The sequence below is a fragment of the Labrus mixtus genome, chromosome 13, assembly GCF_963584025.1.
Source record: "Labrus mixtus chromosome 13, fLabMix1.1, whole genome shotgun sequence".
NCBI lineage: Eukaryota > Metazoa > Chordata > Actinopteri > Labriformes > Labridae > Labrus > Labrus mixtus.
Genome location: NC_083624.1, coordinates 1,830,401 through 1,855,274, shown reverse-complemented (window position 1 = coordinate 1,855,274; position 24,874 = coordinate 1,830,401). Strand labels below are relative to the sequence as shown.

The following is a 24,874-nucleotide window of genomic DNA, read 5'->3' as shown; positions in this document are numbered from 1 at the left end:
CAGGATCATTTATATCTGTGAAACTGCCCTGCCCTTTTATTGTGTTTAGATTTGCTAATATTGTGTTTTTTGCTCATATTGTGTGTTTGGACAACCTGCTGCTGTAACATCACAATTTCCCAGTTTGGGATCAATAAAGTAATTCTATTCTATTCTATTATATTCTGATGTTTAACACGGGGAAAGGATGAAATAATGACTGTATGAATGAAAATGAATATATAATTTCAACTATAGCATGCATGCAGAGTAACAGTAATAGGGCACATGCACCAACAAATAATTATATTCTATTTTTATACAGCATGCATTTTAAAAAAAATGATCCCAAGCAAAGCAAGCTGTAAGTAGAATTATTTAAAGTTGTTTTCATGGTTTTCCTTGTTTTTATCAGGCTATAAAATGTGAAAACAAAAACCTATAGCTGGTTTTCTTTTCACTCCAATTTGCATTAGTGTCTGACAAAGAAATTAAATGTTGCATTCTACTTCATTAATGCCCTGAAGAGCAAGATTATTTTTCAGATTTAGACCTAACCTTCTTACATTGTTTGCTTGAAGACAACAAATGTTTTCATACATTTTGAAAATCAAGAGCTTTGCCTCCTGAAAGATTTTTGTTTTATGGATCTGTATGGATTAGTGAGCAACTGTACATTTCAAACATGTAAATCTTAAATAATATTAGATAGTAATTCAGCAAGTTTGTGGGTCAGTCTAACATAATGATGTTATTCGACCCCATTCATCTAAAGATGAATATAAAATCAAAAAATATTAACTGTTTATGCACACTGGCCTAAACAACCAGTTGATATTTTTTTAACTGAGGCTACTACAGGTCATACATGAAACATTTGCCCTGAAGATGCCCTGTCATTACCATCTTTGGTTGACAGCCGTTTAACCAATAAGAAAGAGGGGTACTAATTATTGACCAATCGTAACGAGGAGAGGCGGGACTTAACAGGACCAGCGGAGTCGTCAGCGCTGTGCCGTACATGGTTAACGGATACAGCAGAACAGCAGAAAGTTTAATCTCATGAAACTCTCAGAATGAATGGGACGGCCTATTCCAACTTTGACAATCAAGAACATGTCCTGAAATTAGGAGAGACGTTTGAGAAACACCCTAAAAGTGGCTATCACACAGTACGATGTAAGTAGGATTTTTCATATGTCTGTTTTTACAGTTGCTAACGGTTGCATGCTAGTTAGCTTCTTAGCTGAAACCCCGAAGACTGCCGTTTTCGTGATTTAGCAACGTAAGACGGCTCGACAGCTCTTAAATATTCGCCTGTTGTTGGCACTTTAAAGTAACTAGCCAGGTGTCTGTGTTCATTGTCGCCTTCATACGTAAGTTTACTTTCAACTTTTACAAACCAGTGAAGCTCCAGGTGTCAATATGTTAGCTTGTGTTAGCTTTCGCGTCAATCTGTACGCCACTGCCATCTAGTGGCGAGAGTAGGTGACTGCAGCATGGAGGGACAGGAACAGTTTCACGTTTCTAAAATTAAAATATGAATGTATAATCTGATTTCTGATTAACTTTGTCTCTGTTTTTGTTCCAGATGACTTCAAACCAGCCTCAATTGACACAGCATGTGAAGGGGATCTGGAAGTGGGCAAAGGAGAGCAAGTCACTATTACTTTACCCAATTTAGAGGTTAGTGTTTGCTGCTCCTTTACCTCCAGGAATATATATGAAGCTCCTTTCTTTACCTCCAGGAATATATATATATATGATGCTACTTTACCTGCAGGAATATATATATGATGTTACTTTACCTCCAGGAATATATATATGATGTTTCTTTACCTCCAGGAATATATATATGATGCTACTTTACCTCCAGGAATATATATATGATGCTACTTTACCTCCAGGAATATATATATATATATATGTAACTGTGAATAAGAGCCTTCAATTAGTAGATTTATCCAGTAGTTCTCAACTTTAGTATTACTTTCAAGAAAGAAAGTAATTTTTCTCTTTTAAGAGCATGTTAGTTATGTCCTCAATATGTCGGCATTACTTCTAACATTGTCTACAAATAAATAAAGAAGTAATTTGATATTTTTACCACTGAAGTAAGGGTTTTCAGACCTTTTATAATTAGGTACTTAGTGAGATTGACGAGTTAAAACTTGATCTTGTTGAAATTAAAAATCCAAGTAATACATTTTCTGGCTCTATGGGAAAAGGACTCGTGTCTTTAAGAGTTTAATAACTAAAATCTGACCACAATTCTATCTGTTTTGTCTCCAATTTTCTTAGGGTTCAAGTGCTCCAGTAACAGTCTTTAAGGGATCCAAAAGGCCATACATGAAAGAATGCATCCTCATTGTAAACCACGACACAGGAGAGTACAGACTAGAAAAACTCAACAGCAATATAGCTGTGAAGAAAACCAGGTTGGTTGAAATATTGTTTCAATTCAAAAATGTATTGAAGAGTACTATAGATTTTTAAAAATCTTTTCTTTATTCCTGTTTCCATTTACTTTAATAAAAAAGCTACAACAAAAGAAATGTTGATTTTAAGCTTGACTGAGGTTGTTTTAAATGCGCTTTATAAATAAATTTGACTTGACTCTGTTATACTACTCAACATTAAAATAAGATTTGCTGGAATAGTTAATGTGATCTTGTAACATCCTCTGCTCAAGAGACATGCAGTGGGTCAAAATTTAAGAAATTATCTCAACTTGTACTGCATTTACCTTTTCACTTGTGATTGTTTGCACTGTGCTTGTTTATTCCCAGGGCTGAGGGCAGCAGTAAGATTCATTCTCGAATGGAGCAGCAAACCAGTCGCCTCAGCCAGCAGGTGAAGAGCAGCAGCAGCAGCAGCAACAACAACAGCAGTAGCAGCAGCAGTAACAAGACCTCAACCAGCTCAAAGAGCTCTCCTCCTAAAGAGAAGACCTCCCCGGCATCCCCCATGGATGACATTGAGCGAGGTGACCGACACAATGTTTTGAACATTTTAAATTGTTGTAATTGTGGCAGATTAGTGACCCTGCCAGTGTCACCCATGTCCTCACCTTTTTATCCATGCCTCTATGTTCAGAGCTGATGGCTGAGGCGCGGGTCATGGACCAGCTCAGCAGCGGCGACAGCTCCTCAGACTCCAACAGCTCCTCATCCAGCAGTGATGACAGCTCCAGTAGCAGCGACTCAGAAGACGAACGGACTTCTGCACCACCACCGCCAGCCCCAGCCCCGGCCAACCACAGCATGCCTATCATCAACACCATCAGCAACACCAACAGTCTCCACCAGGAGAGTGGAGGAGGACTGATGAACACACTTAGTAAGTAGCCTTTTCAGCTTCATCTGAGTATTTGCTGCATTGGGATTATCTCATGGGGCTCCAACTGCACCCAAATATATATCCTGGCAGGTAGCTGTATGCAGATTTAAAAAGCAGTCATAACCAGGGTTTCATAGGGATCCCTTAGATCAAAGATGAGCAAGTAGTTTGACACTTCAATAAAATCAAGAAAGCAGCCATGAATGACATTTTATGTGAATATTGTTTGCTTCTACAAAATCATACAAGGCTCACATCACCAGTCCAATTGTAAAATATAAGTTGGTTTGTATCTATTTGCAAAGGGTTTTACCAACAGGCCCGGAATTAACAACCAAGCAAAACAATGAATTGTGTGCTGATACCTGCCCATTTTGTGAGATGAACTGCTGTGATTGGCTCAACCATGGCTGTGTCATCTGAATGTGAGGAGGCCCATGGGCATCTCCCAGGGCAAAGTAACATGAGCTCACAGATTTCTTTGTCGAACATCAATTGTATTTGTTTTCATTTTTAAAATACCAACAAAGTAGACCAACATGTGTGTTCTTATGGCTTTTTTTCAGAGAATGACCTGCAGCTGAGTGAATCAGGCAGTGAAAGTGACTGAACAACACGAGGAGGTGCACCTGCCTGTGAACACCCTGAGGATTTCAGTGAGGAGTCAAAACAGCAGCAGACATATCAGTGCTTTGCTTCCTATAATGTGAGACTGTCTTACTTTCATTTCCACAATCCTGCTCGCAATGACCTTGTTTGCCTTTCTGACAGCAAACTTTCTAATTTAATTATATCCCATTTATTTCTCCATGATCTTTATTTTGTGTGTGTGTGTGTGTGTGTGAAGACTGGATGTAACAGAGATGCCTTAGTCACGAGAGACAGATGTGGATGTGATGCATGAGTGGCAGTAAAACGGAAAACCTTTGTGTAATGTGTCATCTCACTGGATGTCACCCTAACCTGACCGAGCATATCAGAGCCAGGGTGACAGAGGTGGTTGTGTAAGCGGGGCAGAGGTTTGTCTTAAACAGCCCTTGGAGGTTTTGCATTTCAGCTTAGTCATAAAATAATTAAAGGCTTAGTTATGCCTCTTAGTTCAGGTCAGTTAACAGATTGGGTTCAGCAGAAACAGAATATTTGTGATACAGTGATTAAACAGATTGTTTTATTTTCATCTTATAGAGTTTATGTGAAGTTAGCTTCAGACCCTTTTGATTTGGATTACTGGACCCCGGCTAATTTATTCAAAAACTGCAAACTTAAAATTGACATTCTGTCCATTTTGGAGACCATAGAACAAACCAAAAACTTAACATTGATGTATGATCTCTTTAGAAATGTGTTAGGACAAAAGTGGTAAAAACAGTTGCTTACTTACAAATCTAAAAGTCAGAGGAGAGCTTTTATTTGTTACTCCTTTGTGGTTGCGTTTCCTCCAAACTTAAAATGCAAATTAAATATTTACTCCTTTGAGTTCTGTTTTAATATCGCCTCAGAAAAAGTCTCTGAGCCTCATTAGCTGCTGGACGCTTCCTAATTTTACAAGCTTCATCCGCCTGCTGTTTCACATCAAAGTGGAGATGCCTTTTTACGACTGGAAAAGTGTTGATGAGCAGCTTTATGAGTTGAAAGGCTGGCTCTAAACCTGCAAGAGAGCCCTTACATATATTTTTACGCATTGTTGCAAAAAGAAAGTTCATGGCTAATGCAGCTTTAAGAGTAAAAAGAGGTCTCAAACTTTAAGTTTTGTATTATTTCAGAATATAAGGGCGTCTGATTTCTGCAGACTAGTAGGCATTCTGAGTTATCTCAGTTGGGGTCATGCTTCGTAGCTTTAAACCTGCAATACTTGAATCTAATTATTTATGTTTAAAATATATTCGACCAATGGTGAATCGCTTAATATATTCGGTGAAGAAATTGGAATTGCAAGTTAGTAGAAGCTGTATTACAAAACAAGCCAGATGTTTTGATACTTCACCTCAATGTGAGTCTTAAAAAAAACTTGATGTGCCTTCAGGCTCTCTGCTTGTTTTAACACAAGCCCTCTTCTCTCTGCTGAGCTGCCTATGCATACAGGAAGCTGCTGTTTCTGTCCCAGCCTTTTCCGTCTTTGGAGTCCTGGTTGAATAACACAGTGAGAAGAAGAAGTCTGATTTAGAAAAGTGAATATTTGTAGTCTTAAGAAGGATGGTGGCCTCAGAGCATCATTTGTAAACTATTTGGGAGTCATTTCTTTGTGGAAAAATAAAGATTTTAATGGTTTTTTTGCAGTTCCATTCATTATTCACTTATGTAACTATGTTGAGTTTATTTTTTGTGGGTGACTTCTTTCAGTTTATTATTAACATCATGTAAAACCAAAAATTATAGATTAGCTATCTATTCACACAACAGAATAATGAAATGCAATCTACTGCTTTAAAATAAGACAAATGATGTGAGATTATCTAAAATAATACTTGGATGGAGATTAAGGTCGAAGGGAACAGGGGGGTGCCGGTAGCCTATAGTGGTTAGTGCGTGCTGCATGTACCAAGGCGTACTCTTTCAGGCGGGTGGCTTGGGTTTGGGTCCGACCTGTGACTCCTTTCCAGCATGTCAATCCCCACCTTCTCTCCCCGATCTCTGACTACCCACTGCCCTATCCCTAAAATAAAGGCAAAGATTAAGGGGAACAGGGTGCACCGGTAGCCTAGTGGTCAGTACGTACCCCACACAGAGGCTGAAGTACTTGAGAGCGGGCGACCCAGGTTCAAATCCGAACTGAGGCTCCTTCCCCACATGCCTATGTACAACGCCTGATGATGATGATGTAGCATTTGTTTGTTAACTTAGCACATTTTGATAAAGTAAAAATTCAACACTGTTCAGGCTGTAATAACACTTAAATCTGAAAGACAAAGTACTCCAAATATTGTTCATAAATGTTCTAAATTCAGATTGAGACAACTTAATTTATCCTGGGAGGGCAGTTTGATTCACAGCTTGCTAAGTTACATAAACTCATTGAATTTTGTGGATCATGTTTTTCTTAATTCTGTAACTTGAGTTAATGTAAGTTAAGTTTCGCTCACAGCTTGAGATAGCCTTAAAAAACAATCAGCATCTATGAATTATAAAACGGAAATCAGCCTCTTATTCTGTTCTGAAAGTTTAAAATGAAACCCACTGTAGGATCATTGTAGTCTTTGATTTTTAAACAAATTCCACTTTTTTCTGGTAATAAAGCTTTTATTATGAAAAACTTTCCCAAAAGAAGTAGATCAGTAATATTGAAAATAAGGCAACAGCAAAAAAAAAAACACAAGATAAGGTTCAAGTACAAGACAAGACAAGTCCACACAGGAAAACAGTTAGATGGGGGTGTATAGTTAACTGTTTTCAGCAGCATTAGTTCATGTCTTTATGGCACTTGTTGTCTCTCTTCAGTAGGGTACAAAGTCCACCGTTGTGCACGTAGCTTTTGGATATGCGAGGCTATAAATAGACGCTGTGCTGCGAACACAATCAGCCATTATCATCAGCCTGCATATCACAGAGCCGCTCACCGGGACTGCACGGCTTGTGGAGAGAAACAGACTGCGTTGGCTGCGGTTTAAAAATGTTCGGGAAATCGCTTCTACATTTTGGACTGCGGAGGAACCGTGAGCGGTGTCACGGGCTTCAGAGAGTCACCGTTAATTATGGGGACATTCACCGTCGGGACGCATCTTCTGCCGCCGTGATGGGTGCCAACGTCAAACCGAAAACTATGGACGAACTAGGCGGACCAAGTTTTATGACCACCTTAAACTGGCTGTTTGTAAAGGGGTATTTCCAAACGACGCAACAAATGCAGGTAAGCGGGGTGGGGGGGGGGGGGGGGGGGGGGGGGCTGACAGATACAGGATGTGTTGTGACCTGTTTCTCCTACATTTTGACAGATAGTGCGCTCCTGCTCCTCCTTTTTTATCTCTTAACACTGATTTCTGCATTGACTTTCAGTGCATGCAAACTGACTGCAGAATAAATTATCTGTTCGCCCAGATAACCTACGTTATGTGTCAATACACCGTTTTGGGTTTGTGTGCGTTGTTTTTGCGTCTTGAGATGAACTGACTGACCCCAGTACAATGGAGGTTACCTCTGGTTGCACATCTGACAGCCCATTTAAAATCACGTCCTTTCACTGACATTTTCTGTAGCAGAAAGTTGTACTCTTGTTCTCTCAGGTAAGGGGGACACAGGTCAGTGTCATAGGACTATAGATACTGGTGGATTATGAGACAAAGGACTTCCTGGGCCAGGAAATGTAAAAGGAACCAACCCTTTGGAAGAATGTTGGAGAAAAATGCGCTGTTATGTCAACTTAAGCGATTTCGTGATTCTGTTTATATTCAGAGTTGTGCTTGGCTGTAGTTCAGTAATTACTTCATTGTTGTTGTCGTTCCTCTTTTTGGTTTTCCTGTGTCTTATTTGTTTGCAGTCTTTTTTCTTGTAGTATTTCTGGTTCTTTTGCATGCCTTTTTTTTCTTTCCACCCCGTTTCCCTCTGTCTCCTTGAGCACACATTTGTCTCCTGGTTGTCGTTTTGTGTCTCTTGGTTGTTGTCATCATGTTGTCTCCTTGTGGTCATTATGTCCATTGTTGTCTTGTAGTTTTTGTCTTCTTCTCTGCAGTTTTTTTTTCTGTCCTTTTGTTGTACTTGTTGTTGGGGATCGTTCTCTGTGAAAAGTGTTTTTTCCCGTGCTAGTTTATGAATTTTCCCCAAAAATGTAAACAGTCACTTGAAGCAGAGGAATGTTGGCTTGGTCCCCTGTGTGTGCAGTTATCCATCTTTGGCAACAGAAAGAAAGAAACACTGCAGGAGTGCCCTCTAAGTTTCCCAAATGTGATCAGGACCTAGTGATCAACAGAATGCAATGAAGTGTTCTCCAGGGTGTCCTTTCAGTGGGGCACCCTTTCTTCACAGCTTTCTTGTATATAGTAAAAGTTCAATCAATAAAGATCATTTGAGATACAATAGAAGTAGGTGCATGAGAAATATTTTAGTTTGAGTTGGGGGATTGACCTTAAAAGCTTGAATCAGTTTTCCAGGTGACAGTGCGCCAACAGGTTGCATTATTAAAAATCAAATGTTTTGCTGTTTCAGTACACACCTGTTTGTTTATTTTTGCTCCCAGATTGAGCACAAAAAGATCTACGGTCCTTTGTGGAAGTCAAAGTATGGCCCTATTATCCTTGTGAACGTTGCCAGTGCCAACCTCATAGAGCAGGTGTTGAGGCAGGAGGGCAGACATCCAGTGCGCACGGACATGCCCCACTGGAGGACCTACAGAGAGCTCAGGAACCAGGCCTATGGACCCCTGACAGAGTGAGTGAACCCCCCATTCATCATTTAGCTTTATGCCCAATCCATTCTGCACCCTTGGAAGTTGTCATGCTGTTATCTACTGTTTAAAAAGACAAGAAAACCAATATTCTTTCAAATACAATCTTGATTTCTGAGTAAGACGTTTCCGTGCAATGGAATGTACAGAGGTAAAAGTAATCGGGGCGCAGGTAGCGTAACACATGTATGAAGGGTTTAGACCTCCAGGCGGGTTCAGGTCCGACCTGTGGTTCATTTCCTACACGTCATTCCGCACTCACTCTCCCTTATTCCAACTCTATCCACTGTCCCAGCCCAAAATTAAATCTTTAACTAAAAAAACAAAATAAAAAAACAAGTTAAAGTCCATTTTCCACTTGCCATTTTGTCTGTCTCCCTCATTTGTGGTGCTTTTATGTGTCGACAATATACATACAGTCAGTAAGTTAGTGGACTTTGAAAACTGAGCAGCTAATCTTTAAAAGGATCTTGGCATCCTTAAACATTTTGCTTGAGTGGAGCCCTAATCCCTAATCTGTTGTGACTTTAATGTTTATTTTGCACATCACTGATTTCAGTTCAATCAAATGAAAAGTTGAGCATTTAGAATGGAGGGGGGTAGCAGGTGTTGTGCTGTGTAGGTTAAAACTGTCCAGCTAACAACACCTCTTTCCACTTGAGGATTACTTGTGATATGTGCTAAAGAGCTGTATTATAAACAGACTTTCTATGAATTCAAATTAAACATGATTCTAAATCATTACAGGATCTCAATTTGCGGATACAGAGGAAAAAAACACTAAACACAAGTATAAAATGAACACAATGCACCCTTTAACATAACCATGGATTTGATACTAATGGATGGGATCACATTTTAAAATAATAAACTGATGTACATTGAAACCCCTTTTCACCGTTACTCCTGGCCTGTCATTACTTTCTGTGGACAGATCCCCTCTAGAGCAGGTCGAATGTTTGAAAGTGTTAGCAAATCCACAAAGGCTTCACAAGAAGCTAATGCTAGGAATTAGCAGTACCTGTTTGTAGAATCTATTCAGGGCTGGCTTTGGTCCCTTTGGATTTCGGGGACTGAAATAAGTAAAAAAAGCAAATCAGTAAAAAGCCATTAATAATTCCAGTATTTGGTCTGCCAGGTAGTAAAACACCCCTTAGCTGGTGTTTATCCTCCCATAACCCCTTTTTTTTAATTTTCCTTATTAAAAAATAATACCTCTTTGTACTTCAGAGCATCAGGCGCAGTAAGGAAGGGATTTTTGTCAAATATATTTATAGGAGAGGATTAGTGAACTTTGGTGAGAAAATACCTAACATCTTGCAGACAATCACACCTTGGAGTGCTATGTTCACTATGTTCAGCCTCTACTGTTGCAAAAGATGCTTTTGATATGACATAATTAAGTCCTGGATGCTCCCACTGCAATGATGAAGCCAATGTTTTTGGGCGGTTGAGTAAATGACTGTTTAAGTGTCCTTTTAGTATAATTGTAATCCATCACAGCTCATTGAGAAAAAAAGGTGTGTGTGTGTGTGTGTGTGTGTGTGTGTGTGTGTGTGTGAGACAGCAGAGACAACAAGCTATTTCAGAGGGTGTTGTTCAAACACAGTGGAGTGACCTCACCCACCGCAAACCAACAAACAACACCAGCTTCAGCAGCTGCAGCTCTTAGTGTCATCCTTACGGAAAATAAGAGTTTGTGGCTTTATTTCTTCAATACCCTGCACTTGTCATACTTATTGCTTTATTTCTTTCATTAGTTATATTAGTCTGCTTCCTTCATACCTTCTGACCTTCATCAGTCAGAAGAGTGCAGGGACTTACAATCTACGATCTCGGGACCTTTTCTTACTGTCCGTTCCAAAAGTCAGAACTGAGCTGGGGAAAAAAAAAGTTTACTGCTCCCGTTACTTGCGAATTACAAAAAGAGCCGAAACTTGACGAGCTGCTCTCGTTTGTTGGATTCTTTTAAGAGGATGTTAAATGACTTGGAGGCAGCTGTAGATGTTCTCCATGATGTGTTTGTGGACGATCTTGACAAACATTTGTTGTTTACATTTGTTATTTGTGTCTTTTAATGTCTAATAATGTATATCTTTTTTGTGTTTGTACGTGTGGCTGCTCGTTGTTTGTGTGAAACTTTGTAAATCGTGCCAGGACGCTCTTGAAAAAAGAGATTTTTAATCTCTACAAGTTTCTTACAAGTTAAAGTCCTACTTCTCTATTGTGTATCTCAAACTTTTATTTATTCTCGAAGAGGACACTGAGGTTTCCCTCATTTTCAATTCAACTGTATAAAAGCAACTGTGAGGCCCGAATGACCCTCCAGGGATTAATAAAGTATTTCTGATTGATTCTGAGATGGAGACAAATCCTAATCATTAATCCTGCTTTGCAGAATGGGTGCAAAGTGGCTGCGCATCCGCAGCATCCTGAATCCTCGCATGTTGAAGCCCAAACACGTCTCGTCCTATGCCAACACCATCAACCAGGTGGTGTCAGACTTCATCGAGAGGGTGGCCTGGCTGAGGGAAACCAGTGGGCAGGGAGTGATGGTCAATGACCTGACTGGAGAGCTCTACAAATTTGCTTTTGAAGGTCTGCAGACAACAAACAGATGACATGTCCTCATTTACGCTGCCGTGTAAAGTCGTCTTTTCTCAAATTCAGATTAGTTACAAAGAGGTGAAAAATGCACACCATTCAGCAGAGGCCTGTTTAGAGTCTCACTTGAATTAGAAAAAAAACTGTGCACAATCATAACTGAACACAAATGATTTGAGAATTACAATATTTTTATCTTGAAAGCACAAGATCTTACAAGACAAAACCAAATATCAGTCAATCAATCTTTGTTTGTATAGCGCCAATTAATAACAAATGTTATCTCAAGACACTTCACAAAAGAGCAGGTAAAAGACTTTACTTAAAAGACCCAACATTAATCCATCATGAGCACTAAGCAACATGTAGCAAAGTTACAGTGGAGAGGAAAACCGTCCTTTAATAATAATAATAATTTATTATTCCTGTGAGGGGAAATTTGTTTTTACACTTGAGCCGGCGACCCTCCAGTTCCCAACCCAGGTCCCTAAAGACTGAGCTACTGCCGCCCCAAGAGGTAGAAGCCTCAAGCAGAAGCAGACTCATGATGAACAGCCGTCTGCTGAAACTTTGTCAGGCTTGATAAGTGGGATAGAGGGAGATGCAGGAGGAAGGAGAAGCATAGAGACAGATACAGTGTCAACGATCTCTGACACAAGAACAACATGTGCAATTTGAGATAATCAAGTTGACAACCGTGGTAGATAGTAGCAGGAAATGCCATCAGCCTTGATTTGAGTGTCCTTGACTTTTCACCACTGCGGACCTCTGCACCCGTCTGCATGTCTTGTTCTGTTTCTGCTTCACTGTCTGCTGAGAGATCACTGGAGATCTCACATTCCACATTTACATTCTGTCACAGATGTATCTCAACCTGAAGTTAAGGGGCCGTGTGAGAGAAACGTGTCCGTACGTGGCGTCATTCCGGGTGTTGACAGACATTGACACATCTGTTGTCGAGTGTTTTAGGCCTTGAAAGCTGATAAGACAAAGTGCGAGTTACCTTATCACAAAGACAGGTTTGAGCATTTACTTATCAGGTTGTAGTTTACATGAAGCTCTCATAAAAGATGACAGATTCATGAAGGACAAAGGAAGGATTGTTTTGATTCTGCTCAAATATATATCTTTATATTCTTTAAGATATGTATTTCAAATTATTTATTTTTAATAGTTAAATTGCATATATTTAAAAATCTTTGACAATAAACGTGTAATTAGATGATAAAAAACAAATACTCGACTGTGAACTTTCTTTTTTATGAGATACTGCCATTTTTATGGAACTAAATTATTCCCCTAAAATATATTAGTTTAAATCAAGTATATTCAAAAAATGACTTCTGAATGAAGTCTGAAAAAAGAAGGCATGCTTAGAGAACAAGTCAACATGGAGAAGTTTCAGGCACACAAAGGGTTAAAGAAACAGTTGTGTGATGAAATATTTGCTCTGCTCCTAGAGTCTCTACACTGTAGACAGAGTGTCCTAGAAATGCAGCGCACCATGTTGGAAGAGCAGCTCTGTTTACATAAAAAGCACAATAAATACAAAATCAAGTGAGCCGCTTTTAGCTGATCTAACCTCAGCAGGAATAGGGGAAGCGGGCATTAGCAGCTAGCATGGCTAATAAGAATCTTGTTAGATTTAAAAAAAAAAAAAAAATTAAATGTGAATATTGTAAATGTACAATACTTTATTTAATTTTAGTCCCTGGAGTTTTTGTTCCCATCAGAGCCATGCTCACTTTTGCTCACTCTGCTTAGACCAGCTGCTAGCCTAGCTAATAAGAATTATGTTTGTTGAATCTTTTTTAATTGAAATTAAACATAAATAATGTAAATGTAAAATACTTTAATTTGTTTGTTTGTTTGTTACCTGGGGTATTTGTTCCCGTCAGAGCTTAATATTTCCCGCTTTTAAGATTCTTAGAGCTAAGCTAACCAGCTGCTAGCTGTATCTTCCTCATTGAATGTGTGACGTGTTGATCTTTATTAATTTACTAAAAGCTATAAATTATAAAATACTTTAACAACAGAGTGCCGGTGTTGCACATGGTAAATAAACTAAACATGTAGAGAACACTGTAAACATTGTTCTCTGTACTTATGCTAGCAGGATGAGTTTTGTTGTGGTTTGGTGAAGTGTCCTGAGCTTCCTTGAAGAGAGTTCTTAATTTTTAAAGCATACAAACTATATTTGAAACAAAGGTTTGAGAAGATCCTCTAACCCCTGAAACAAGAGAAGTTAAGGTTGTTGCTGTAGCCGATCTAATCTAAGTTTTTCACTACAAGACCAGTTTTTTAAGCTCTGTGTGCTCTGGAACGAAGGCCATTACAGAACCCTTTAACACCTGTTTTGTCCTGGGATGGTGACAGAGGCCAAGCAGTCTTTATTTAACTATTTTATGTTTAACTGCAGGGATCTGTTCGGTGTTGTTCGAGAGCCGTATGGGCTGCATGAACAAAGAAGTGCCCGAGGAAACACAGCAGTTCATCTTCACGGTGGGGGAAATGTTCCGCCTCTCCCCAATCCTCATCCTCTTCCCTAAATCCACCTGGCCCTACCTGCCCGTCTGGAAAAGGTTTGTGGCAGCGTGGGATTATCTCTTCAAAGTGGGTACGTAATGTTGCTGATCAACTGTTGTGTCTTTAAGCTATTCTGTAACACATGTTCATGTATGGCATTGTCATGTACTGTATGAATTTTATATTCAAGAAAGCACTTAGAATAGAGCGGTAAAATATTCTAAATATTTTAAAGCTGCAACATTTGATCAATTACAGACTTTAAACTTTATTATGACTTTTTACACACACCGATTTTTTTTAAATCTGTCAGCCGCTGTGGCTCAGTTGGTAGAGTCCCCATGTACGAAGGATATCTTCCTCCAAGTAGGCAGCCTGGTTTGGAATCTGACCTTTGGCCCCTTTCCTGCATGTCCTTCCCCTCTCTCTCTCTCTCTCTCTCTCTCTCTGATTTCTGACTCTATCCACTTTCCTGTCTCTAAAAAAGGCATAAAAAGCCCCAAAACCTACAAAAAGTTAAATATTCTTACTGTCTGCAAAGGTTAGTAGACTTATAAGTCTTTATGTCTGGCTTTCGTCATATGGACATCAGGAAGAACAAGGAGGAGGCACATCGAGTCAAAGTCAATTTCAACACCAAGAATAACAGATAATTCATACACAATGTCATACAGTATCTTTAAACTTGCATGTTTAATGACTTAATGCCACATTTTATAAAGGAAAAGCTTCAACTGAGTGATCTTTTTCTCAAATTAGTAAAATAAGTTTCCACTCCTTTTCAACCGCAGCCCCAAAAATCACTTTCATTTGTGACCAAGTCTCAGCTGGCCCCTTTTGGCCCATTGAAAGCTGCTCAGTTCCCTTCATCTGAAGCCCTGGCAGCGATAGCACTCCTTCAACAATCCTGTCTGAGTACCTCCCCCATTACAGATAATTGCCAGAAAAGGTTACTAGAGCTCAAACTTTGTGGTTAATTTCCAGTTGTGTAATCGAATAACCAGACACCAGACTCTGTCAAAGGACAAACATCACAGGTCCTCCGGTCCACATTTTGTCCTTCACAGTGTATCGTTTTCACCAGCACGTACAGGACGATAGTGTCACACTAGTCAACTCTTAGTGTTTGTTCTCCCGTTAGAAAATGAAATGACGGATTTTGTCTTGTGTCCAATAGCTGAAGAGTTGGTTCATAACAAAATGAAGGAGATTGAGGAGAAGGTAGACCTGGACCAGAATGTGGAGGGAGCGTACCTCACACACCTGCTGCTCAGTAATCAGATGACGGTCACTGAGATCCTGGGCAGCATCACTGAACTCCTGCTGGCAGGAGTCGACACAGTAAGTAGATCCTGAACGTTCTATTTTCAAACCAAATGAATATAAATCAGTGCTGACTGAGGGGGCACAAAACAGACACATGTTCCTCTCTATTGCAGACCTCCAACACTATCTCTTGGTGTTTGTACCATATGGCCAAGGAGCCAGAAATCCAAGAAAAGTTATACCAGGAGGTTATAAGTGTTTGCCCCGGAGATAAGGTGCCAGTCAGTGATGACATTTCTCAGATGCCATACCTGAAGGCTATCATCAGAGAGACGCTACGGTAAGAAGGATTCTTTTCTTTTTTCAGGACGTGATATCAACAATACACCTGATTGTAGCTTGCTGCCCCTGAAGGTTTACATGCACAGTTGAGCTACGGTTATACAAGCACCAGGAGGGAATCGATTTATTGACAGAAGTATGTCAGATTCTGGTGGCTATATGTCGTAGCTTATTTTCTGTAGTTCTGTCTGGCTTTGTTGAACAGACAGATCTAACTTGAGTTGACCTCTTACTGTGATCTTTGCTCTCCAGGTTGTATCCAGTGGTACCAGGGAACGCACGAGTCTCTGTTGAAAATGAGGTTCTGGTCGGAGATTATCTCTTCCCCAAACATGTGAGACAAATGAGCACAAATGCTGAAAATGTTGGCCAATGAGAAGATGTGTTGTCCTCCTTCAGTTGATTCGTTTGTTCATTTCATTTGAAATCACAAATATTTGAGCCTTAAAGCTACGACTCATAGCTTTGACCTACATTTCAGGTATGATTCTTGTTTATTCATGAAGCTACAGTTACATTATAATAGGAATATCGTTCCTTACAGACCCTGTTCCACCTCTGCCATTACGCTGCATCCTACGATGAGAACATTTTCACTGACCCCCACACCTTTGTGCCTGAGCGCTGGCTGAGAGGAGTGGAGGAGTCCAAGTCCAAGCAGCACCCGTTTGGGTCAGTTCCGTTTGGCTTTGGGATCCGGGCGTGTCTGGGCAGACGGTTGGCAGAGCTGGAGATGTATCTCCTTATGTCCAGGGTGAGAGCTTCTCTTCCTTTTTGCTTCCCTAAACATAGTTCGGCTTTTTACAACTGTATGCATTATTCATGATGTCCTGCGCATTAAGAAATAAATGTCTATGTGAAGTTTTTCAGTGATCACAGATAAGCATGCCAAGTGATTTCTTTTATTCCTCGCTCGAACCTCTGCATGCACAATGTCTTGAATGATACTGCATATCCAAAAAGAGTGGCCATTAGTTTGCTTGGTTACAAAGATTTTCTCTCATTCAGACACAGGAGAATTATTCAGGTCGAACACTAGTGTTGGGTTTGTAAGGGCCTGGCTGCAGGTTGGCCAAGTGGGATTGAGGTCAGGGCTCTGTTCAGTCCAGTGCTTCCACACCAAACTGGGAGATAATTGGCTTGGCTTTGAGAATGAGAGCATGGTTGTACTCAAACAGGAAAAAGTCCATCCCTAGCTACCCGTGATGTGACCAATATTTTCAATATCAAAATGAAATATCTGAGTTACTTACCCTCTTTTTTAAGGGTGAGCCCAACAGCCCTGCAGAAAGAACTTATTTTGGTGGAGTATCCATAATCCCATTCTGTCAGTCACTCCTCAAACTTTGTCAACATAGGTGAGGGATGAGCATAACGACTGGTTAATAAAAAAAGCTTTGCTGTCCAGCTCCGCTTTCTCTCTACCACGATAGCACAGTGCATTGCCTGCAGTTCTACCAATGGCGCACCCACGAGGCTGTGAATTTTGCTAATTTTTCTGGCGAAGACTTGGAGGTACTGACTCTCCCTCTCAACTGCAGACAGCCCCGTGTGTGCCGAAGGTCACAGTCTGATGATGAAGCCAACAGATCACCTGCAAAGATTAGAGATGCAGTCGGAATCAGACTCTCTACTCACAAACGCAAGCTTGCAGAGCTTAAAAATCTAATTCCATATTCTGACAGACCATTTTTCTCAGACCTCCGGGCTCCGACTCCTCTACCCCAATTGGGGTTATGAAGGAACCGTGACAGCTTGGACTAGTCGTCAGTCAATCACAGAACCGACATAATCAGAAAACAAACACATTTGTTTGACATTTGAGAGCATGTCTGTGCGCTGAGGGAGGAAGCCGGAGTACCAGGGCAAAATGATTCCTCCTAAATCTGAGTTAGAGCAAACTATCGGGCCATCTTTCAAATGTTGTGGCAGTAGCTTCCCTAGGGATTATATCCACACACATTGCCAGTTTCATGGCTTTTCCATCTTTTGGTACACAGCTGTTAATAGCCAAATCCAACCTTTTTGACTTGCTGACACTAATCGTGATCTGGGCATGGATTCAAGGTCAAGGCCCGCCCCCCAATATATTTTTGGGCTTTTTGTGCCTTTATTGTAGAGATAGGATAGTGGATAGAGTCGGAAATCAGGGAAAGAAGTAATTTAAGGATACCTTTCCGATAGAAAAGGACAGCTGTCATTAAAAGTAACACATGAACACCGAGATTCCTTCAAGTGTTTGTGTCGGCGTGTCGGCGTGTTGGCTTGACCCCACCCCCCCAACGCTGTAAACCTAGGGGAAACACTGCTCTCTAAATTATTTCAACCATGTATTTATATAACAATACAGCACATGGACAGATTGAGTAAGAAGTAAATCATTGTCTTGATCAGTGATTCTCAAAGTGGCGCGCAGAGCCCTAATGACGGGGGGTCCGGCGAGGCTCAACAAAAACATCGCACGCCATTTTTCACAGCTAGCAAAAGCATGGCAACTTTTGTGAGAGGACCTCTAGGTAAATGTAAGGCTGAAAATGAATCTACACCTGACCTGTTTCATGTGACAGCGTCACTTTAAATTGCGCCCTGTTTAAAAGTGGCTTGCTCGTTTTTTATGTTGCTAGCCTGTAGCAAGGGGCTAAGGCCTAAGTCGAACCAACGACCACTGAAGTGAGGAAAATAGCCTCTGCACATGTGGTGTGCAACATGACCACTAGGCTATCTGGCTCCCCTCCCTAGAATTTTATAGATTTATAGATAGATTTTGAAATGTAGGTGTTATTTGCTTTACCAGCAAACAAATGTAACTATTTTCCTAAATGCTTCTGAAGCACTAGTGTATAGAAATATCCTAAACCTCTTTCGGTTGTACCTTCTTCTTTTTTTACTGTTTGCATCACTGATTTTTGTTTCCTGCAGGCCCCCAAAATTGTCACACTAGTTTGTAAGCCAGTTCAACAGCTCCCTCTACTTTTACTCCCCAGAAATCTGTTATTTTTCAGCTACATTCAGGGAGCCATACGACCTGCAGTGACTCCCCAGCCGGAGCACAAAGGCTGCTCTTCTTTTGTTAGTCTTGGCACTGTGATCCAAACAAACCACCAAGCATTCCTCCCACTTGGGACTCAGTCTTCAGCCAAAAATCAAAGTTACAATTCAGTCAGCTTACGAAAAACAGTGCGTAATCATTAACTCAAAAATCGACTGTCTGTCCTCTCTGTCTGCATTTTTAAATGAATATCCTGGCAAAAAATATCATTTGTTTTCTTTTGAAGTTGATTAAAACCTACGAGGTGAGGCCGGATCCTGCTGGAACAGAAATCAAGCCAATCACCAGAACCCTGCTCTGCCCTGCTACACCCATCAACCTGCAGTTTCTGGACAGAAGAGGGGAGAAGGAGGAGCCGAGGGAAGCAACCAGAGTCTCCCTGTGAGCCGTTTTAGTATTCACACTGTGATGTCTGCCTGTCACCAAGCACTTGTTTATAACACATTCACTTCATGAGGACTGGCTGGAATGTGACCTCAGCTGAAACATGCAAAACACAGACTGATTGAAAATGTGAAAAGGTTGTACAGAAGGAGTTTTATTTTATACAACTTGATGTCCTTTTGTTCTCATCTTTTGCTTGGCTCCTAGCATTTCATGAAGCAGATTGTCTCTGTGGTCTTTCAGTGTTTTTAATGTGACTCAAACAGGAGACATGAGGAGGTTTTAAGCTGCTGAATTGGAATGAGTCAAATTTAACTACACCGCTAGCTCACTGAAGAAACATTTTTTAGACAACAGTGAGCTCTAGTGGAATAAGATATCATGATTTGGATAAAAGGACAGAAGTGGTTTTCTTTGTGGTATCGGTTTAAAACGAGAAAAAATACAGAATGTAACTGGCTTTATCCTTTAAAGTATGCCGCTATACTCGGTCCTACAACCATATTTACCAGGCGGCCATGTTGCTAGAAATAGATCCAGTATGTTTTACCTAGCTCTTATATAAATGTATTCGTCGTATCCATTAATCTCAAATGTAAGTGTGTGTTGTTGGCTAATGTTAGCTGTGTTTTTAACTCAGACTATGGCCATATGGCTCTCTGGATTTTCATCATCCATTGTCTGTGTAGTTTCTTATCAATTGGGCGGCTTTAAAATGAAAACAGTCGATCAGATTTGCGATGTTTGCATGACTCAAACCTGAGACGTAACAGTAAGACACAAAGAGTAAAGTCTCTGACCTGCTCTCTTGTAAAGTGACTTGAGACAACATCTGTTATGAATTGGCGCTATACAAATAAAGATCAATTGATTGCTTGACACGACAACTTCTGAACCTCCCACCCTGAGCATGACATCACAGCAAAATGGCCCGCCGTGGGAATATGGTCTATTGGCACCATCAGGGCTCGTGTCCACTTTTTGCACTGCCGGCACCGTTAACCTCAGTTTCAGAGCGCTTCTCATTGGCTCTTTCTGTTAGGTGACTAAAGTTATCTATGGGCATTCCACTTCCCTCAGTAGTGACCGTTAGATGTTTTGAATCACTCCTTATGCTAAATGTTTTATTTTATTTCACACGGAAATCATAAAAACAATGTAAAGGAATCGAATCCTGGCATTAGCAGGACCTTCGAAAAGACGATTAGTTTATCATCTGACGTTGTTGACAAACTTCATATCATAAGCCCCGCCCCCTTCTTGGTTTTGATAGGTTGGTGAGGGAGAAGTGACATTGGGCAAACAGTTTTCCAAAAGTTGCACAGTGAAAAAATACAGATTACGCCGAGCGCTTTTTTTCCATTCAGGACCCTGAGCATGGAAAATTCTGAACAGCTGCTATGCCCCGTCTAGAGGAGGCCAAGACACAACCCCAATAAAGTCCCAAATCCCTCACTTCCCAAGCGGAGAATAGTTAACGTTTTCATTAAAGCGTTCTTTATTTTTCGATACAGAAATAACATACAGCAACATATTAGTGACAATAAGAATAACTCAGAATACGTTTTAGGGTGAATCGGTACCCAAACATTTACCGTAACTGATGAACCAAACTAACCTGATAAATCAAGGAAAAACAAACTACGACCAACTAACCTCCTAAACTAACTGAAAACATGAGAAAACAAGGCGTTGGTGTTGTATAGGAAAAAGGGAGCTGTCAGCACACAGAACAAACCGGTTTATAAGAAGCTGCTATTGAATGTATACATCATATGTAAAAATATGTTAATTTGATCTAAGTGCTCTTATGAACGTTCACTGTCGTATTAACGCCTGTCAGACCCGTAGTGTTGAATGAACCGAACTGGCAGTGAGATGAAATTTTATCTTGAACATTTTGCCTTTGACAGTTTTATTGCTTTTTTTTATTAATTGTTGTTCATACTTCAATGTATTTTTGTTTTTTTATTTGTGATTTGTTTTATAATTAAATGTTTTGTTATTTTCATATCAACATTTCATATATTATTGCCTCAGTTGGTCAAAATGACCCAAACTATCCATGAACATTTCAGTAACACTTTGAATCCTTAACAAATGTTATTCACATATTTCTCCTGATTTATTCAAATAAAGGCAGAAATATGGAACATGATTATTGTCGTACTCAAACACATTGTGTGAGACTGGAGCCTTGGAAATATTTTCATCTGCCCAAGGGAGCCCTGCAGAATAAGTTTGGGAACGACTAGGGTAACACTTTATATTAAGGTGCTTGTAATAAGCATTAATAACAGGTAATAAGTCACTTAAGACCTTATTAGATTCTTATTAACACAAATAAGACTAGATGTGTTAATATAGGCATAATTAACGCATTTATTATGTCTTATAAGACACTTATAGGCTCTTATTAGAAATGTACTGACACTTTACATACCGTCATAAACATTAATAAGATGTTTATGAACATTAATAAGACTTCTTGAGTGTTAATTAAACTATAAATTAATTTATAATTGGCTTGTAAGATATTAATTAACACAAAGAAACTTGTTTATAGACCACTTATCAACGTTCATGAGATGTTTATTGACATTGATAAGACTTTATTAGGTTCATATTAATGCCTTATAAAGGTTAATAAATACTTTATTATGCACTTATTAAGAGTTAATAAAGCTCCTCTGCAGGTACTGGATCTAAAGTGGGAACACTACTTATAAAGGTTAATAAATACTTTATTATGCACTTATTAACAGCTCAGTGGGAACAGGGTCCAATTTTCAAGTAAACGCAGAAACAAAAAGGAGGTCTGTTGAACTTCCACTCAAACAGTTTTTGATAAGAAACGCTACTACAAATACAAGTATTATCTTTAATGTTAACTGTAAACAACATTATGAAAACATTTGGTGTGTCATAGCTACCAACATATCTGATCAAATTCAGGAAAAAAGCATAGTTGTTTTTAACCCATGTTACTGTAAATAAAGTGTTGAAGGTCTGAATACCAGTCAAGAGACGCACACAGGAATACATTTTCAAACTTTGTATGTAAGGAACACAAATATTGCAGGTCAAGATTACAATATACAATTTACTAATGCAATTAACAACTAATTTAATAAAGTGTGCACATGAAATAAAACAAACATTTGAAGTGTCTAAGCCCCGTTGGGGCTCAATCCAGGTGTGTGTTTCTGTTTAATCTGTGCTCTATGAAGTAGCGAAGGAAGTTCTTCCTTAGAAGAAACAGCCTTCTTAATCCCACTTGAGGTCTCGAAGGTTGGGCTCACTATCCAGTTAGCTGCTCACAGTTCTATAGTGGATGCTCTTGTCGATGGATGGTCTTCTGGATGAGCCCAAAATCCGCCTTTTACCAAAACCTGACCTACAGACAGGTCACACCACCCCTATAAAGATAAACATGCACGTCAGCATCAACACAGGCTTCATCTCAATTTAAGCACTTTGCATTTAACACCAAGTATTAAAATAACATCTGTTTTTATTCACAATTTTCCATTAGCTCTGTTGTACTACAAAAAAGGTTAAAGATTTTCTCTATCAATTTACTGTTGAGCTTTTTATTGATAAGACAACATAGGACACTTTACTGTAATAACTGTACTATGAAACACTGAAGTTCTGTGTGAGAGACTCCACAAAAGAGAATGAAATTAACAAAAGAGGAAAAAACTTTCAGCATAACTTGCATTAAACTATTCCTTAGTCATTTAAGAGTCTTAGCCTATAAGTGTCTTATAAGACATAATAAACATGTTAATTACGCCTATATTAACACTTATATAGTCTTAGTTGTGTTAATAAGAATCTAATAAGGTCTTATAAGTGACTTATTACCTGTTATTAATGCTTATTACAAGCACCTTAATATAAAGTGTTACCACGAAGGGTCTAGATGAACAACCAAGATAGTTTAATACTCTGATCCATGAACACTGTTGAGACTTTTACTTCTAAATAACCCGGTTTTGAGAATGCTGATAAACAAATTCAAAACATGGAGGATGGGTGCATGAAGGTCACAAAAGGGCCTAATATGGCAGAGGCAGTGCTGTGTGTGTGTTCACTCTATTTCATTGTCAAAAGCTGTTCTCTGTTTCCATCTGGTGGCTGAAAAAAACCCCACTGTTCAAGCTTCTGACATGATCGCCGTCAACCTTCATCTTAAAAATGAACGCTTAAACACTCAGCTCTAAGTTTGAGTTCATGCTCAGGGTTTTTAAACTGGTAAGTGAGTGCAAGCAGATCTTGGCATTAAAAGCTCAAGAATATCCAATGCTGCCTTAGATGAACGTACACAATTACATTTTTCCAATTATTAATCCGACCAAACACACAGGACGGTGATCCAAAAAGATGTAGTTGTGATCGCATGAGCCAGACATCAATGTGTCATTTCTCTGTAAATGTCCTGTGAAACAAAGTGTCCTTGTAAGAAATGATCTTGTTAACTTGAAGACATGAACCTTCTGTTGTCTGGAGATAACTCAATAAATGAACACAGTATGACAACCACACAAGCCCTATGGTCTCAATATTATTAAACAATTAACTTGTGACTAAATTAGATTGGCATGACAGATAATTGCAAGCTCAGCCAATCACAGCTTCCGTAGATTGACCTCTTCAAACACCAAATACGTGCCACTGTTTAACGCCTACCATCCCATTAAACGGATATAAGGAAAAGTTTTAACACTGTCGCTGTAGTTTAGAGTACAACATCACTTCATGCATTTAATATGACTAACAAAGAACTGGACTTTACATCTCCACCTTAATCTTCAATTACAATGTGTTACAAAAAGGCTCTCTGACATTTACTTTATGGTTCTCCTTAAACACGTTTATGAATTGTTGGAGTTTCCCACATGATGAGATGTTGTTGTCAGTTGTCTGTACTGTGGTTGGCCAATGCTGCCATCTGGTGGACTCTTGTGATATTACAATTTCCAAATGTATCAATGAAGGCTTTGTTCATGTTTCTTCAACATTTAAAATGCTCTATCCTCTTCATCTGTCATAGTAGCTGCACACATTAAAAGTAGAAAGTTGATGGAACAGTTGTGTTGGAAATGTAATCATGACATTTGACAGTTTTTTTTTTCCTTTTGCTAGTCGGACTTTTCTTAGGTTGAGTTTGCACTGAACTCTTTAAACTTTAACTCATCTAAACTTCAGTTCCCCTTAAATCCTAGCTTCATCCTTCATGTTGTCACCGGACTGCAGCTGGTCAAGGACCATTGAACCCTTGACCCCCACAGTGAACAGTATTACCATGGTGCTCACAGACAGCTGATGGTGACAGCTTGTTGCAGGAGGGGTTCAATCCAGTTTTAATCCTGTTTTAATCCAGACCATCAGCAGAGAGTGATTGGACAGCCACACAAAGAACAAGCTAAAATAAGATTGATCATTATTCACAATTTATTTTTTTTATCTCTAGACACTTAAAGACCCAAAGTTAATCCAGGATGAGCACAGCACTTATAAACATTTAGTAAAGTTACAGTGGCAAGAAAAAAACATCCTTGTGCAATACCAGACTCACGATGATCAGCCATCTACTGAAACTGCGCCGGGCTTGAAAGATGCTATAGGGGGAGTGTCATGATCGGTTGAAGAAACAAGGGAGGTGGACCCAACTGCAGATAAAAAGAAAACTAAATTTATTAAACAAAAAGCCAAAGGCAAACAAAACTCACTAATTCAAAATGTTCAACAAAAATCCAAAAGGGGGAAACAAGGAGCCACGAGGAAACACTGGAAACACTGACACAACACAAACACATAGACGGACTAACTACACTCTACTTACAACGATGATCTGACAACACGAGGGAAGGAACACAGAGACTAAATAGACACGGGGATAATCAAACACAGGTGAGACTATAACACGGAGGGAAACACACAGAGGCAGGAATACAATACAAGAAACACTGAGGACAACTACAAACTAAATCATGAAACACTGA

General features: G+C 39.5%; 3 protein-coding genes across 3 annotated transcripts in view; all 3 read left to right on the top strand.

Moving 5' to 3' along the window:
• Window positions 1–24,874, top strand: part of slc49a4 (solute carrier family 49 member 4) — a 178,605-nt gene that overhangs the window by 64,618 nt on the left and 89,113 nt on the right. The window lies entirely within an intron of this gene.
• Window positions 972–5,586, top strand: eaf2 (ELL associated factor 2). Its single transcript, XM_061053100.1, has 6 exons — window positions 972–1,158; window positions 1,571–1,665; window positions 2,281–2,417; window positions 2,769–2,965; window positions 3,076–3,318; window positions 3,885–5,586. Exons 1-6 carry the CDS (start codon window positions 1,056–1,058, stop codon window positions 3,926–3,928), a joined length of 819 nt encoding a protein of 272 aa, XP_060909083.1. The 5' UTR covers window positions 972–1,055; the 3' UTR covers window positions 3,929–5,586.
• On the top strand, window positions 6,785–19,744 carry LOC132986603 (sterol 26-hydroxylase, mitochondrial). Its single transcript, XM_061053099.1, has 9 exons — window positions 6,785–7,162; window positions 8,486–8,676; window positions 11,091–11,290; window positions 13,716–13,913; window positions 15,000–15,163; window positions 15,262–15,428; window positions 15,683–15,764; window positions 15,975–16,184; window positions 18,706–19,744. The coding sequence occupies exons 1-9, from the start codon at window positions 6,926–6,928 to the stop codon at window positions 18,862–18,864; spliced, it is 1,608 nt and encodes a 535-aa protein (XP_060909082.1). The 5' UTR covers window positions 6,785–6,925; the 3' UTR covers window positions 18,865–19,744.